At 38.9% G+C, this 12,582-nt stretch overlaps 1 protein-coding gene across 1 annotated transcript; it reads left to right on the top strand.

The window, feature by feature from the left end:
• The first annotated feature begins 885 nt into the window (after window positions 1-885).
• On the top strand, window positions 886-11,387 carry LOC135200338 (translation elongation factor 2-like). The gene is made up of 9 exons (XM_064228909.1): window positions 886-1,041; window positions 6,253-6,467; window positions 6,900-7,093; window positions 7,319-7,455; window positions 7,765-7,961; window positions 8,321-8,456; window positions 8,976-9,628; window positions 9,903-10,002; window positions 10,379-11,387. The coding sequence occupies exons 1-9, from the start codon at window positions 1,039-1,041 to the stop codon at window positions 11,282-11,284; spliced, it is 2,541 nt and encodes an 846-aa protein (XP_064084979.1). The 5' UTR covers window positions 886-1,038; the 3' UTR covers window positions 11,285-11,387.
• The last annotated feature ends 1,195 nt before the right edge of the window (window positions 11,388-12,582 follow it).

Below are 12,582 nucleotides of genomic sequence, written 5' to 3'. Positions count from 1 at the left end.
TATCGCTTATTCCTGAATTTCTAAACAAAATTGCATATGCGTTGTATCTTCACGTAACTTATCGTGATGTAACTGATTTAGTCTTTTCTTCGTTATCCAATTCAGTTATCCTAAACAGAAGATGACACATGACACTTCCATGTGGGAAGGGTGTGAAACCATCTCCCCCACACAAAAAAAACTCGCACTTGAATTACGTGGTTGGTCATTGCAATATGGCCGCAAGTTATTTTATTAAATCGTAAAATTTAGAGTAATTTTACACGATTAAAACATCCATTTACATTTTCTGAAGCACAATATAGCTCAATTGTTGTTATTATGAGCTGTGTTATTGTGATATTGGGTTAAGAGCGGCGTGAGATTTGTGAACTTATGTACTCTATCATGGTTTTATTTTATGATCTATGCCTTCTGGGAAATGCGATATTAGTAATATTGTCAGTGGTGAATAAAATATTCACATACGTACATATTTTTCGCACAATTAGACTATAGTTTTTATTAAGAAAGATTTGTAGGAATAAAAATATCATAAACTAATCTATACTTATTGAAAAAAGTTATTCGACCATCTTTCTTCTTCTTTGTCGTTGCATCTTATATTTGATGCTAGTAGTTAAACCACATTTATGTAAATTAAATATAATTACCATCATGAATTCAACTTAAAGAAAACTATAAATACATTGTTGTCATTCAATCACCGAGTTCAAATTACTTCACATAGCAAAGGTTACGCAATCACTTTTGGAAAGGTATTTGTATAATTTCCCCCATTCTGAAACGAGCTATTAACCTGCTGTATACCGTGAAATATGTGGACCTACGACTCTTCGGCTATCACAGCAAGAAAATGAAAAATAAGACGTAAAACGACCTAGTGAAATGTGACAGAACCTCCACGAGGCCATCTAGCGGCGACTGAGAATCGTGTGACGTCACCCTCCTTCTGCTCTAGTCGGTCCTTTACGGCGTTTCCAACATACGCCTTGCATTGTTCTGTTTCTCTGTGAACTTTACCAACAAACATCCAAGATGGTAAGCATAATTCGTGGCTTTAAACTGCATCTTCAGAAAGAGTATTTACTGGAGATCATGTTGGTGTATGGTGTGTGTTATTTGGATGGGTGATAAATACTGAAAATATTGAAAATCTGTGCATATCTTTGTCGGGTCTAGTCTTGTTATTGACCAGCGCCCAATGGTATATAAAGATACGTTACTCGAATGAAGGAATTTATTAATTCGATGAAAATTGAGCAATTGGTTACGATTGAAATTAAACCAATAGTTTAACAGTGTAGCTTTCGTAAACTTGAATAATAAAAATTGTCTCGTTCTTCGAAAGTTCGCTTGCGAACTCGAACAATGACAAGTCGAAAAATTAGGAAATATGGAAAAAGGGGTTTTGAATCTCTTGATAATTATAAATCATGACACCGTTCATGTACGTTAATTAGGAAATTGTTTTCTAATTAGCCGAGAATTTTGTCAATCTGCTTCCCGGACGTATGCTTCAGTTGACGGAGACGGCGGCCCCATATTATCCTGTCAGTACGTGGAATGGCGACTGGTTATCGACTTTCGAAGGCCTTTTTCTTTCTCTTAATGGAAATAAAACGATAACCTTTGGCCGTTGCTACGTAAACTTGGTCACCCAAGGGTCACCCCGTTGTAATTTTGAGGAATTGGCCCAATTCCAACCCGTATGCTGACGAGTAGGGTATGGGAGAAAGGTCATCGCCCGTAAAAATTTAGGTAGTCTCCGTTAATTTAGGGTTGTTTTTCGAGTAACGAATAAAAGGCCACACGAACAATTTACGTTAATATTTTAGTATTTAAAGTCGTTCCATTAAGGTAGGCTAACCCTTTTTGGGGTTAGTCTAGACTGTTCCATCTGCTTTACGACTTTGCCTGCATATTTTCTTCGATCTAATCCTCAGTGTTCTTATTTCGCGAAAATATCTTTTGGAAAGGCCAATTATATTATGCTTTTGTCCCCCATATCGAAGGTTTTCGACAGTAACAGCCAAGTGTTTTAATACCCCTAACTGTCCAGAGAGGGAATTATGGTCTTGAAATATTTCGTTCTATGCTGTTAATGTTTAACAGATATTACAAACAGTAGTAGACTGATGGTGGGAGTTTTCATACAAACATATGGAAAGACTAACCCGAATCCCGTGTGTGGAGGGAGGGAATGCAAAGTAAGGGGTCAGGGCTACTGTAAGCCTGGTACCCATTTCAGAGAGAATGTAACTCAATCAGACTTGGTAGATCTAGGGTACCTATCCGCGGCGGCCCAGACAATGGCAGTTGCGGTTTTTCTATGCAGTTTTACCTACTGAACAAGAATTTTAAGTAATATTTTTTTGGACGACTGTAATTAACCCCCAGGGGCTCGTACTAAACATGGCGAAATACATTAGACACCCCAATTCCTGGTGGCTTTCGTATTCGCTGGGATGAACGATGCGGTAATGCGGAATGCTTCTGTAGAAATACCTTAAATTCTTGTTCATTAAGTAAAATAATATTTGAGAACGTCAATTGCCATAGTCTAGGCCACTGCGGATTGCTTCTGTAGAAATACCCCAGACTTAACTTTACCCTAACCCAACACAGGGTGGTGTGCCCTTAATAGGGCTGGGGGTCCTCACCCCTCAAGCAAGTTGTGACCCCTTTTACCCCCCTCTGTGTCTTACCCCTTGTTAGTGGCCCATGTTGTAATAAAGACTAACCCAACTAAAAATTGTCCTCAACTTGCTCAAGTCCTTAATCCAGGAGGTGCTAGGGGGGTTGCTACTTGACGAATGACAGCAATATTATGCATTAGCAACATCAGTAATGGAACCAATGTTTTCTTGCTCATTTTTTAACTGATCACCTAATGTTATACATGATTGTATTCTCCTGGTTTTGCTGGTTAATAACAAAAAATGAAATTTAAGATAATCTGGAAGTTGATACTTAAAAAGAATATATATATTTTGGAAAGAAAAAAATTTGTTTCTCCAACAACTGCATTTTAGTTTGGAATGTTATATGCCATATATGGAGATAGTTTCACAATTTTTTTTTCTGACAATATTACTCCTTAGCTATTAAAAAATCTTATGAAATTACTAAATATATGCAACAGTTATTAATTGGTTGAGTTGGGGTTTTAACTGACATATACACAAAAAATTGCTACTGTCACTTTGATTATCTGTCTGGAGCGCCTGCTGTTTAAGGGGCCCAGGCTACCTTTGACGACTTTACTAGTCAAAACCCCACCGATAGATGGCGGTGAGCTCCACTAGAAAGCGGAAGAATACAAGCAAGATGGTGGCTAGACGAAAACAAAAACACTTTTCTCGGCCCTATTTGAATTAGCAAATAATTTTTGGATGGATTAAAACATGGTGTGTATCCTTAGTTCTACATTTTCTCAATAGGATGACAAATTAAAATGACTTGAAATTTATATGGGGGGGGGCAGGTAAGAGGAGGAAAGTAGAGTGAAAACCCCCTGACCTACATTGGGTCCCTGCCACCTATGCTGATCACTGATTTTGTGGTCCAGGTCGGGGCCAGCTCCCCAGGAATGACATTCTAATGGTGAATTTGTTATAGGGTAAAAAACCGCATGGTGCAGGGGTGGACCATGTACGATCAATGTGTACAACCCCCAAAAAAGTACATTATAACGCGTCCTGACATCGGAGATGGGCATCAGACGCGACTTGTTGTTGGTGAGAAACTGAGCTAAAGACCTCTACTCCGGTGTCAGGACGCGTTATAATGTACTTTTCTTGGGGTTGTACACATTGGTTGTAAATGGTCCACCCCTGTACCATGCGGTTTTTTACCCTATGTTGGTTGGTTCTTAGAGACCATTGAACATGCTTGTCTTGTTGCATGCTCCTACAACTGTGGACAACATGATTAAGTGCCTGTGAGGATACAGTCTGGCCTTTCCATTTATTCTTGGGAGCCTGTCTTTCTCAGCATTTCTTGAACCTTTGGCCAAGTTGGAACAGTCTCGTCAGCTGTTGCTGCACATGGTAAGCAGCTCATTATTGTTGAGCCTTTACTAGTGGTTGCCCTTCCCATCAAAGATGGCTCGGTGTCTATTGTGATTGCTACCTGCTGATTCAATGATCTTGTGAGGAGAGTTATGACAAAGTAAGGAATAAAGTGAAGAAGTCTTAAGATATTTAAGATATTTTTTTAAACAACCCGTGGTCTGCCTCCCCATCCTCTTGCAGGAAGTAGTACTGGTATTAGTCCATGAAGCCCTCTTGTAAGAAATCCTGCTGGCTTTATGTTACAGCCTTTCACTTAGTGGTAGTCGTAGCATTGTTCACAAGCTTGTCATACACCTTTTTGTAGATAGCTGACACAGGGTTTGTTGAGCTTTCATGGTACTGAGTTTCCCTGTGACTCCTGCACCTGTTTCCTCCAGGGCTTGTGGGTTTGTGTAGTCACTGCTCTTACTTGGTTCTTGCACATGCTACTTGTGGTTCACACTTGACACCAGCTGGAAACTGATTAAAAACAATCAAAGATTGTTAAGCGAAACTGATTAAAAACAATCAAAGATTGTTAAGCAAGGAATCTCTGGCATCTGGCAACTCGTGCGTATATGAGGTGGAAGCTGGTCACTGACCAGGCTCAGAACACTGTGACGCGTTAGTCTTTCTTTGATTGCCTTGGATAGTATTAGATCCCAATAGTACTACATGCAGTAGGTGCCAATCTAATTATTGTACTGTTGCTAATCCTTGCCCAGAATGTTGTTCATGGCCTGTGTACAGTGGAGGGCCTTCTACAAGAAGAGGGAGCATCATAGTTATCTTGTCCTTGGGAGGGTTCTAGGTATAATTAATATCTGGGTGGTTACAATATGATACCAGTAAAGGCAGTATGCATTTATGTAGTGCACATGAATGTTAACGTTCAGCCATAGCTCCTCACTCAGTTTTTACCTGTCGTGTAATTCAGCTAATTGTAGTTCATAGGATTGTGGCCTGCTATTTTTGGTACTTACAAAGTACCATGAGATATTTGGTGGTCTAAATATTAGTTTCCACAGCTCAAGAGAGTTTTCTGGGAATGAATCCAATGTCTGTTTAATGAAGTCTTGTTACCTGAGGAGTTTTCTCCTTTCATAACCCTTTCAGCAGTTGGAACAGATCACTTGGCTCTTTGGAAGCTTTATTGGTTGTGGACAAGTAACTGCTGCTCTTCGGTTGAGCCCATTGGATCAATAGAGCATAATACCCATGTAAGGTGGGAAGGCAGTTGTGCAAACTGTTGTTTTTATGCTTGGGTGCATTGCGTCAGGGTTCAAGTCAAGTTTGCTGATCATTGGGTTTTGTACCATCCAGCAATCGAGCAAACCACATTCCTGCCATTTAAGTGCAGGAGAAAGTTAGAATTGCCAGAAGATCCATAGACTACTTTTGTCTGGACTCTTCTGACAAGTTGCAGCTGGGATTAGTATTGCCTAGTAGAGCTATCGGTTCGAATCTCATTTTAATGCCTTTTCTTTAAGAATCAAGTTGATGTGGTGGTGGAAGTTTCTGGTAGCCAGGTCACCGTGATTCACTGTGCGGTCATTATTTCACTACTGTTGTTTTCAAGTGCAACTGCAAGGTTTTCCTCATGTTAGACCTTTCAACCTTTGTTGCTGTTGGTTTCCGTTTCAGCGCTAAATGGCGCAGCCTTTTACCAAAATTTAATATTCTGTATTCTGTTGTCACTTCACCTTCCATTCAAGGTACATTAGGTTACTGATTAGAGATTTACTAGGCATATGTTGCCTTAGATAAACTTATTTCTATATAGGCAACATTTATTACATAAAAGTTAATTGCTTGTTTAAAGTAAGGTTATTTCCTTTCATTTATATAGTATTCCAAACATTCTTGCATGTCATTTGTACATAGCGTTTTATCTTGATTAGAAGTAAGGTAATCAGCTTATAGCTCTTGAATACCTGTTATCTCAATCTGTATGCAATTTATGTTAAGGTTTTAAATGTTTTATGATGACCTTCAGATTGTATACTGATGAGATACATAACTGGGAAATGCTGGAATTATTAGGCAATATACTGACAATGGTGGACTCGACAATATGTGCCAGTTATACTGTATTGAGATTATAGTAGTTTTAAGTGCTTGGTTGTGTTTGTTAACATTACAAAAAATATTTTCTTGGTTTGGGGGTCCAGCCTAATCTTAATATTTAATTTTTCAGGTGAACTTCACAGTCGAGGAGATCCGTCAATTGATGGACAAAAAACGGAACATCCGTAATATGTCAGTAATTGCCCATGTAGATCACGGGAAATCAACTCTTACCGACTCGCTCGTGTCCAAAGCTGGTATTATAGCATCATCAAGAGCTGGAGAAACGCGGTTTACGGACACGCGTAAGGATGAACAAGAGCGTTGCATTACTATCAAATCGACGTGAGTATTGACAAAACTTGAACATGTTTGACTAATCCATTACATTTAAATGTTTTATTGCAGTACCATAATAGGGTTAGGTATAGTACGTAATTGTCTTTGGTGTCTTGATTATTTTGTTTGCATTGAAAGAGATGGTATAAGTTTAGTGCATGGGCAAAGTAGTAGTTTTTTTTTTTTTTTTTTTTTTTTTTTTATGTACAAGATGGAAAAAATTACATGATACAAATTTTACTTCTGTCTACTGTGCTACTGTAACAAATTGAGCAGCCTTTGCATATAAACTTATATTTAAGTGCATAAGTAATAAGTGCATTTTCTGGTAATTGCATAAATGCATTTTATAAGAAATTTGGTACATGAATCATTTAGGTTACAAAGTTGTCTGGTAAATTTTTATTATTTTCCACATTCCGCTTTTTTCTCTTGCAGTGCCATCTCCATGTACTTCAAGCTCAGTGATGAGAATGTGGCCTTGATTAACAGCAAAGATCAGAAGGAGGAGGGAGAAACTGGCTTCTTGATCAATCTTATTGATTCACCTGGCCACGTTGATTTCTCTTCTGAAGTAACAGCAGCATTGCGTGTAACTGATGGAGCTCTTGTTGTGGTCGATTGTGTTTCTGGTCAGTATTTTATTCCAATAGTGGAATGTTTTTGGAAATTTTTGAAGTTTGAAATAGGCAGCTAGCGAGGTGCAATTAGTTTTGACGGCCCATTGGTTCTGAAATAAGACCTGCATCTCACTTTTTGTAAGTCAACCACTTTATAGAATGTTATAGGTGTAATTTACTAAGTTAAAAATGTTAACACTGATGTAACTTTAATCTATGATTAATAATTCATTACAGGTGTATGCGTACAAACTGAAACGGTATTGCGTCAGGCCATTGCTGAAAGAATTAAGCCAGTTCTTTTCATGAACAAGATGGATCGTGCTTTGTTGGAATTGCAGTTGGAGCAAGAGGAGCTTTACCAAACATTCCAGGTTGGTGTGAAGTAATGTTGTGTTTTTGAGTTATTGCAATTGATGTAAGGGGTAGGTAAGCCCAGTATTGATGCACGTAATCCAATCCCTTTCTAAAAGGCTTATATGATTAATTGTCAGCTTAGTATTTTTAGTTGCAAATTTTTAGTGTATTTGAATGATGGATTTGACAAAAAAAATTTTCATTTAGCAGAGGATTGTTGAAATTGTTAACATTCGTATTGCTACCTACAATGACGATGGTGGACTTGCTTGCAAATTTTTAGTGTATTTGAATGATTGGTTTGACGAAAAGCTCTTATTTTGCAGAGGATCGTTGAAAATGTTAACGTTATTATTGCTACCTACAATGACGACACTGGACCCATGGGAGAAATGCGTGTTGACCCCAGCAAGGGATCAGTTGGCTTTGGCTCTGGTCTTCATGGTTGGGCTTTCTCTGTAAAGGAGTTTGCAGATATTTATGCCTCTCTTTTCAAAGTTCCTGCCTCGAAGTTGATGAACAAGTAAGTATTTCCTTTTTTTTTTTTTTTTTTTTTGGGGGGGGGGGGGGTGGGGGGGTTTGTGTGTTCAATAAAGAAAAACTTAATACTAGTTAGGAAGGTTATCTTTGATTTTCTTTGCCACCTCTTCATATTTTTTTTCCTCTTGACTGGTTCTGTAGGATTTTCTTGTATGGCAAAATCCTTGTATGGCTGCTGTAACAACAGTACTATTGACAGTGCCCTCACCTTCAAATTGGAAAAAAGGTTTTAACACCATTGGTTTCTTCACCTTACTCTAATAATTGGTGTACACAATTAGTAGTGTAGGTAATTTGTGGGGAGGGGGTTGGAAACTTTTAAATATCTACCTCATCTTTCAGGATGTGGGGAGAAAACTTCTTCAACAAGAAGACCAAGAAGTGGTCAACCACCAAGAGCTCCGACAACGAGCGTGCCTTCAACACCTACATCCTGGACCCCATCTTCAAGCTCTTTGATGCTATCATGAATTTCAAGGTTGGTTGTGTTTCCTGAAATATTGGTTGGTAACAATACTGTCCCCTTTAACCCAAGGTCTATTTGATTATTTTAAATACCCTTTATTTGTGCCATCTGCCCCAGTAATTTTTTTTCATTTTTTTATATTTTTAAACGGAGTACTTCATTTTGTTGTATCTCCTTTCATATTCTCTTCTGCCTTACTTTCCACCCTCTAAACAATTGAGTCAGTGCAACTGCGAAGTTTTCCTTCTGTCACACCTTTCTAATGTTCACTGTCAACTTCTGTTTTCGGTGTTGAGTGACCATTGGTCCCAGTGTATGGCCTTTGGCTTAAATTCTATAGTCAATGCTTTTGGTTTTTAGTAAAGTTCATGTCCATAAAGTAAGAGATTGTCATACTGGACTTGTATAATCTTGTTTGAACGTGCAGTTAGCTGAAATTGTTTTTAAATTCTCAATAATTTGAAAACATGCAAGTACTTACTACTACAGCATTATACACGTTAATCATTTTTTCCTTACCTTCTCCAACAGAAAGACGAAACTCAGAAGCTGTTGGATACTTTGAAGATCAAGTTGTCCCCTGAAGATCGTGAAAAGGAAGGAAAACCTCTTTTGAAGGTTGTAATGCGCACATGGCTTCCTGCTGGTGATACTCTCTTCCACATGATTACTATTCACCTTCCATCACCTGTAACTGCTCAGAAGTACAGGGCTGAAATGCTGTACGAGGGTCCCAGTGATGATGCTTGCTGCTCAGGTATTAAGAACTGTGATGCTGAAGCTCCACTCATGATGTATGTGTCCAAGATGGTACCAACAACTGATAAGGGCCGTTTCTATGCCTTTGGACGTGTGTTCTCTGGCAAAGTTGGTTCTGGTCAGAAGGTTCGCATTATGGGACCCAACTATTTGCCAGGAAAGAAGGAAGATTTGTATGAGAAGTCAATCCAGAGGTCTATCCTCATGATGGGTCGTTTCATTGAAGCCATTGAAGATGTCCCAGCTGGTAACATCTGTGGTCTTGTAGGTGTTGATCAGTATTTGGTGAAGACTGGTACAATTACCACCAGCAAGGATGCTCATAACATGAAAGTGATGAAGTTCAGTGTATCTCCTGTTGTCAGAGTAGCTGTGGAGCCAAAGAACCCCTCTGACTTGCCCAAGCTCGTTGAAGGTCTGAAGCGGTGAGTATTTCAGATACTTATATTGCTTGATTCCTTGCTATATAATGTAGAAGTGGTCTTAAATTATGTCCAGTATGTTGATTCCTTGTTATATAATAGTGGAAGTGGTCTTAAATTAGTCCAGTATGCTATCTTTAAATTTTGGTAAGTAGATGTGGTTATGTCTCCATCCTTGTGTATCGGTATTTATTACTGGTTTTGGATGTAATAATGATTTAATTTATATTTGTCATTTTGTTGGAACTTCGTTATTTTGTTTTTACTTCAATTTCAGTCTGTCCAAGTCTGATCCTATGGTACAGTGTATCATTGAAGAGTCTGGTGAGCACATTGTTGCTGGTGCTGGTGAACTTCACTTAGAAATCTGTTTGAAGGCAAGTAGTACTCATTTATTTATTTAGTTTTATTTATTGTAGTTGCTGCCCATAACACCATTTAGTTTGCAGCAATATACAAATTATGCTAGTTTGTCAGATTTTCCCAAATATAGTTGATATAATGAAAGTGGTGTCATAAAGCTGAAGCAAAAAAAAAAAAAATTAAATGTAAAAACCTATGTTAAGGCAAAATGTGTCACAAAAACTTGATGAATTTTGAGGGTTAACTTCCAAGTAATGTCATGTAGTTGGTCTAGGTTTTATGTTCTTGAGATAATGTGACATCCTTAACCTACAACTGGGTATGGATGTGGTTAATTTTTCAGTATTTGATGTAAACTTCCAAGAAAATTATTAATTTTCAACCTTACAGGATCTGGAAGAAGATCATGCTTGCATTCCATTGAAGAAGACCGACCCTGTAGTATCATACAGGGAAACTGTAAGTGCTGAATCAACTGAGCTTTGTTTGTCCAAGTCTCCCAACAAGCACAACAGGTTGTACATGAAGGCTAATCCTATGCCTGATGGCTTGGCTGATGACATTGAAAATGGCAAAGTTACTCCTCGTGATGACCCCAAGAACAGGAAGACCTTCTTGTGTGAGAACTACAGCTTCGATGCCACTGATGCAATGAAGATCTGGACATTTGGACCCGAGTCTACTGGAGCAAATCTGTTGGTAGATGTCACCAAGGGTGTTCAGTACCTCAATGAAATTAAGGACTCCTGTGTTGCTGGCTTCCAATGGGCTACTAAGGAAGGTGTCCTTTGTGACGAGAACATGCGTGCTGTACGATTCAATCTTCATGATGTGACCTTGCACGCTGACGCTATCCATCGTGGTGGTGGTCAGATCATTCCTACCACCCGTCGTGTTTTATATGCCTGTGTCCTTACAGCCGAGCCACGTCTCCAGGAACCAGTATACCTCTGTGAAATCCAATGTCCTGAAGCTGCTGTGGGTGGTATCTACGGTGTACTCAACAGGCGCAGAGGTGTCGTATTTGAAGAAATGCAGGTTGCTGGTACCCCTATGTTTGTTGTTAAAGCTCATCTTCCTGTAAATGAATCCTTTGGTTTCACTGCTGACTTGCGTTCCAACACTGGTGGACAGGCCTTCCCACAATGTGTGTTTGATCACTGGCAAGAGATGCCTGGCAATCCTTTGGATTGCAATCCCAATTGCAAACCTTACAATATTGTTATGGAAACCAGAAAGAGGAAGGGTCTTAAAGAAGGCTTACCTGATCTTTCCAATTATCTTGACAAACTGTAATCACCTAATACAACATAACATAACGGATATTTTAATTTTAAGGTTTTATTTACCATAGTGCTATGAGGAAGATGTGATTACAATAAAAAAAAATAAGAGGGTATATTTTGTTTGTTTCCTCCAATACATGCTGAGAATTAGGAACTTGGTATTCATAAAATAGATGAATAGGATGTAGAATCATAAGGGAGTTGTGAATGGAAAATCACGCTTCACACTTGGGAGTCCTGGACATGAACCATTTTGCCACCCTCTCTAAGAACATTTCAATTTTAACTAATTTACTCCTGTTCACAACCAAAAGCATTTAAATATTTAATCCCCTTGAGGGTTGGCAGATACCTTCAGATGATCAGGAAAAGGGACTTGAAAGGAGTGTGAGTGAGACTTCTCAGGAGAAAGATCCCACACAGGAGGCGTGAGTTCTCTTAGAGAACAGGATTGTTCAAAACTTGAATGAGACTTCCCAGAGGGTGGTAGTGTACTTCATGCATTCACTGCAAGCATTACTTAAAAGTTCTTTGCTTTGTAATTAGGAACCAGCTGCAACTTGTTCCTTTACTATACCTCCTTTCCCCTTACTTTTTACCATCTACTAACAACAGATTTATAGCGTGGCCTCTAATCTATAATCAGTTCTCAGTCTTGTCTGTGGGACACACACTGTGCTTCCTACACACATTACTCCCCAACTATGCCTCTGCCATCAGGCTGCCTCCCCATACCTATGAGAGATACCATTATGATGCCATAAATCGCCAAGTTCCAGTTAATGTCTGTTTTCGCTAGTTGAAAACCCCCCCCCCCAACCTATAACCGGTTACTGCCTATGTCTTTTCGCTAGTTGAAACCCCCCCCCCCCCCCAACCTATAACCGGTTACTGCCTTATACTTCATTAATTTCATAGTCTACCATCTTACTTTCCAATTTCTGTTACACCTTTCAAACCTTTTGTTGTTTCTAATGGACCTCGGTAGTTCCTACTGCTTAAGGTATTTTGCAGTGTCCCTTAGCTGTAACCCCTTCTTTCCTTTTACTGTACCTACAGTAATATTCTCCCCATCTTGCTATGCACCCTCTCCTATTTTCATCATGCAACTGTCAGGTTTTCCTCTTACTACACCTTGCTACTATCATGTCCCCTTTCAATGGTTTGTTTGTTTGTTTTGTATGGTGCTTTTATGTTGCAGGGACCAGTGGTGAATGTCTTCATAGGTACCGTGAGAATATAAAACTTATGTCAAATCCCTCTGGGGATGATAATTTAGGCTTGAATTCTTCATCTCACATTTTTGTT

The sequence above is a fragment of the Macrobrachium nipponense genome, chromosome 26 (genome assembly GCF_015104395.2).
Source record: "Macrobrachium nipponense isolate FS-2020 chromosome 26, ASM1510439v2, whole genome shotgun sequence".
NCBI lineage: Eukaryota > Metazoa > Arthropoda > Malacostraca > Decapoda > Palaemonidae > Macrobrachium > Macrobrachium nipponense.
The sequence above is the reverse complement of the archived record's forward strand: the minus strand, read 5'-3'. Positions and strand labels throughout refer to the sequence as shown.

Coding starts and splice junctions, on each gene's coding strand:
- LOC135200338 (XM_064228909.1), top strand. Junction 6,468..6,899: donor TGCATTACTATCAAATCGAC/GTGAGTATTGAC, acceptor TTTCTCTTGCAG/TGCCATCTCCATGTACTTCA. Junction 7,456..7,764: donor AGCTTTACCAAACATTCCAG/GTTGGTGTGAAG, acceptor CTTATTTTGCAG/AGGATCGTTGAAAATGTTAA.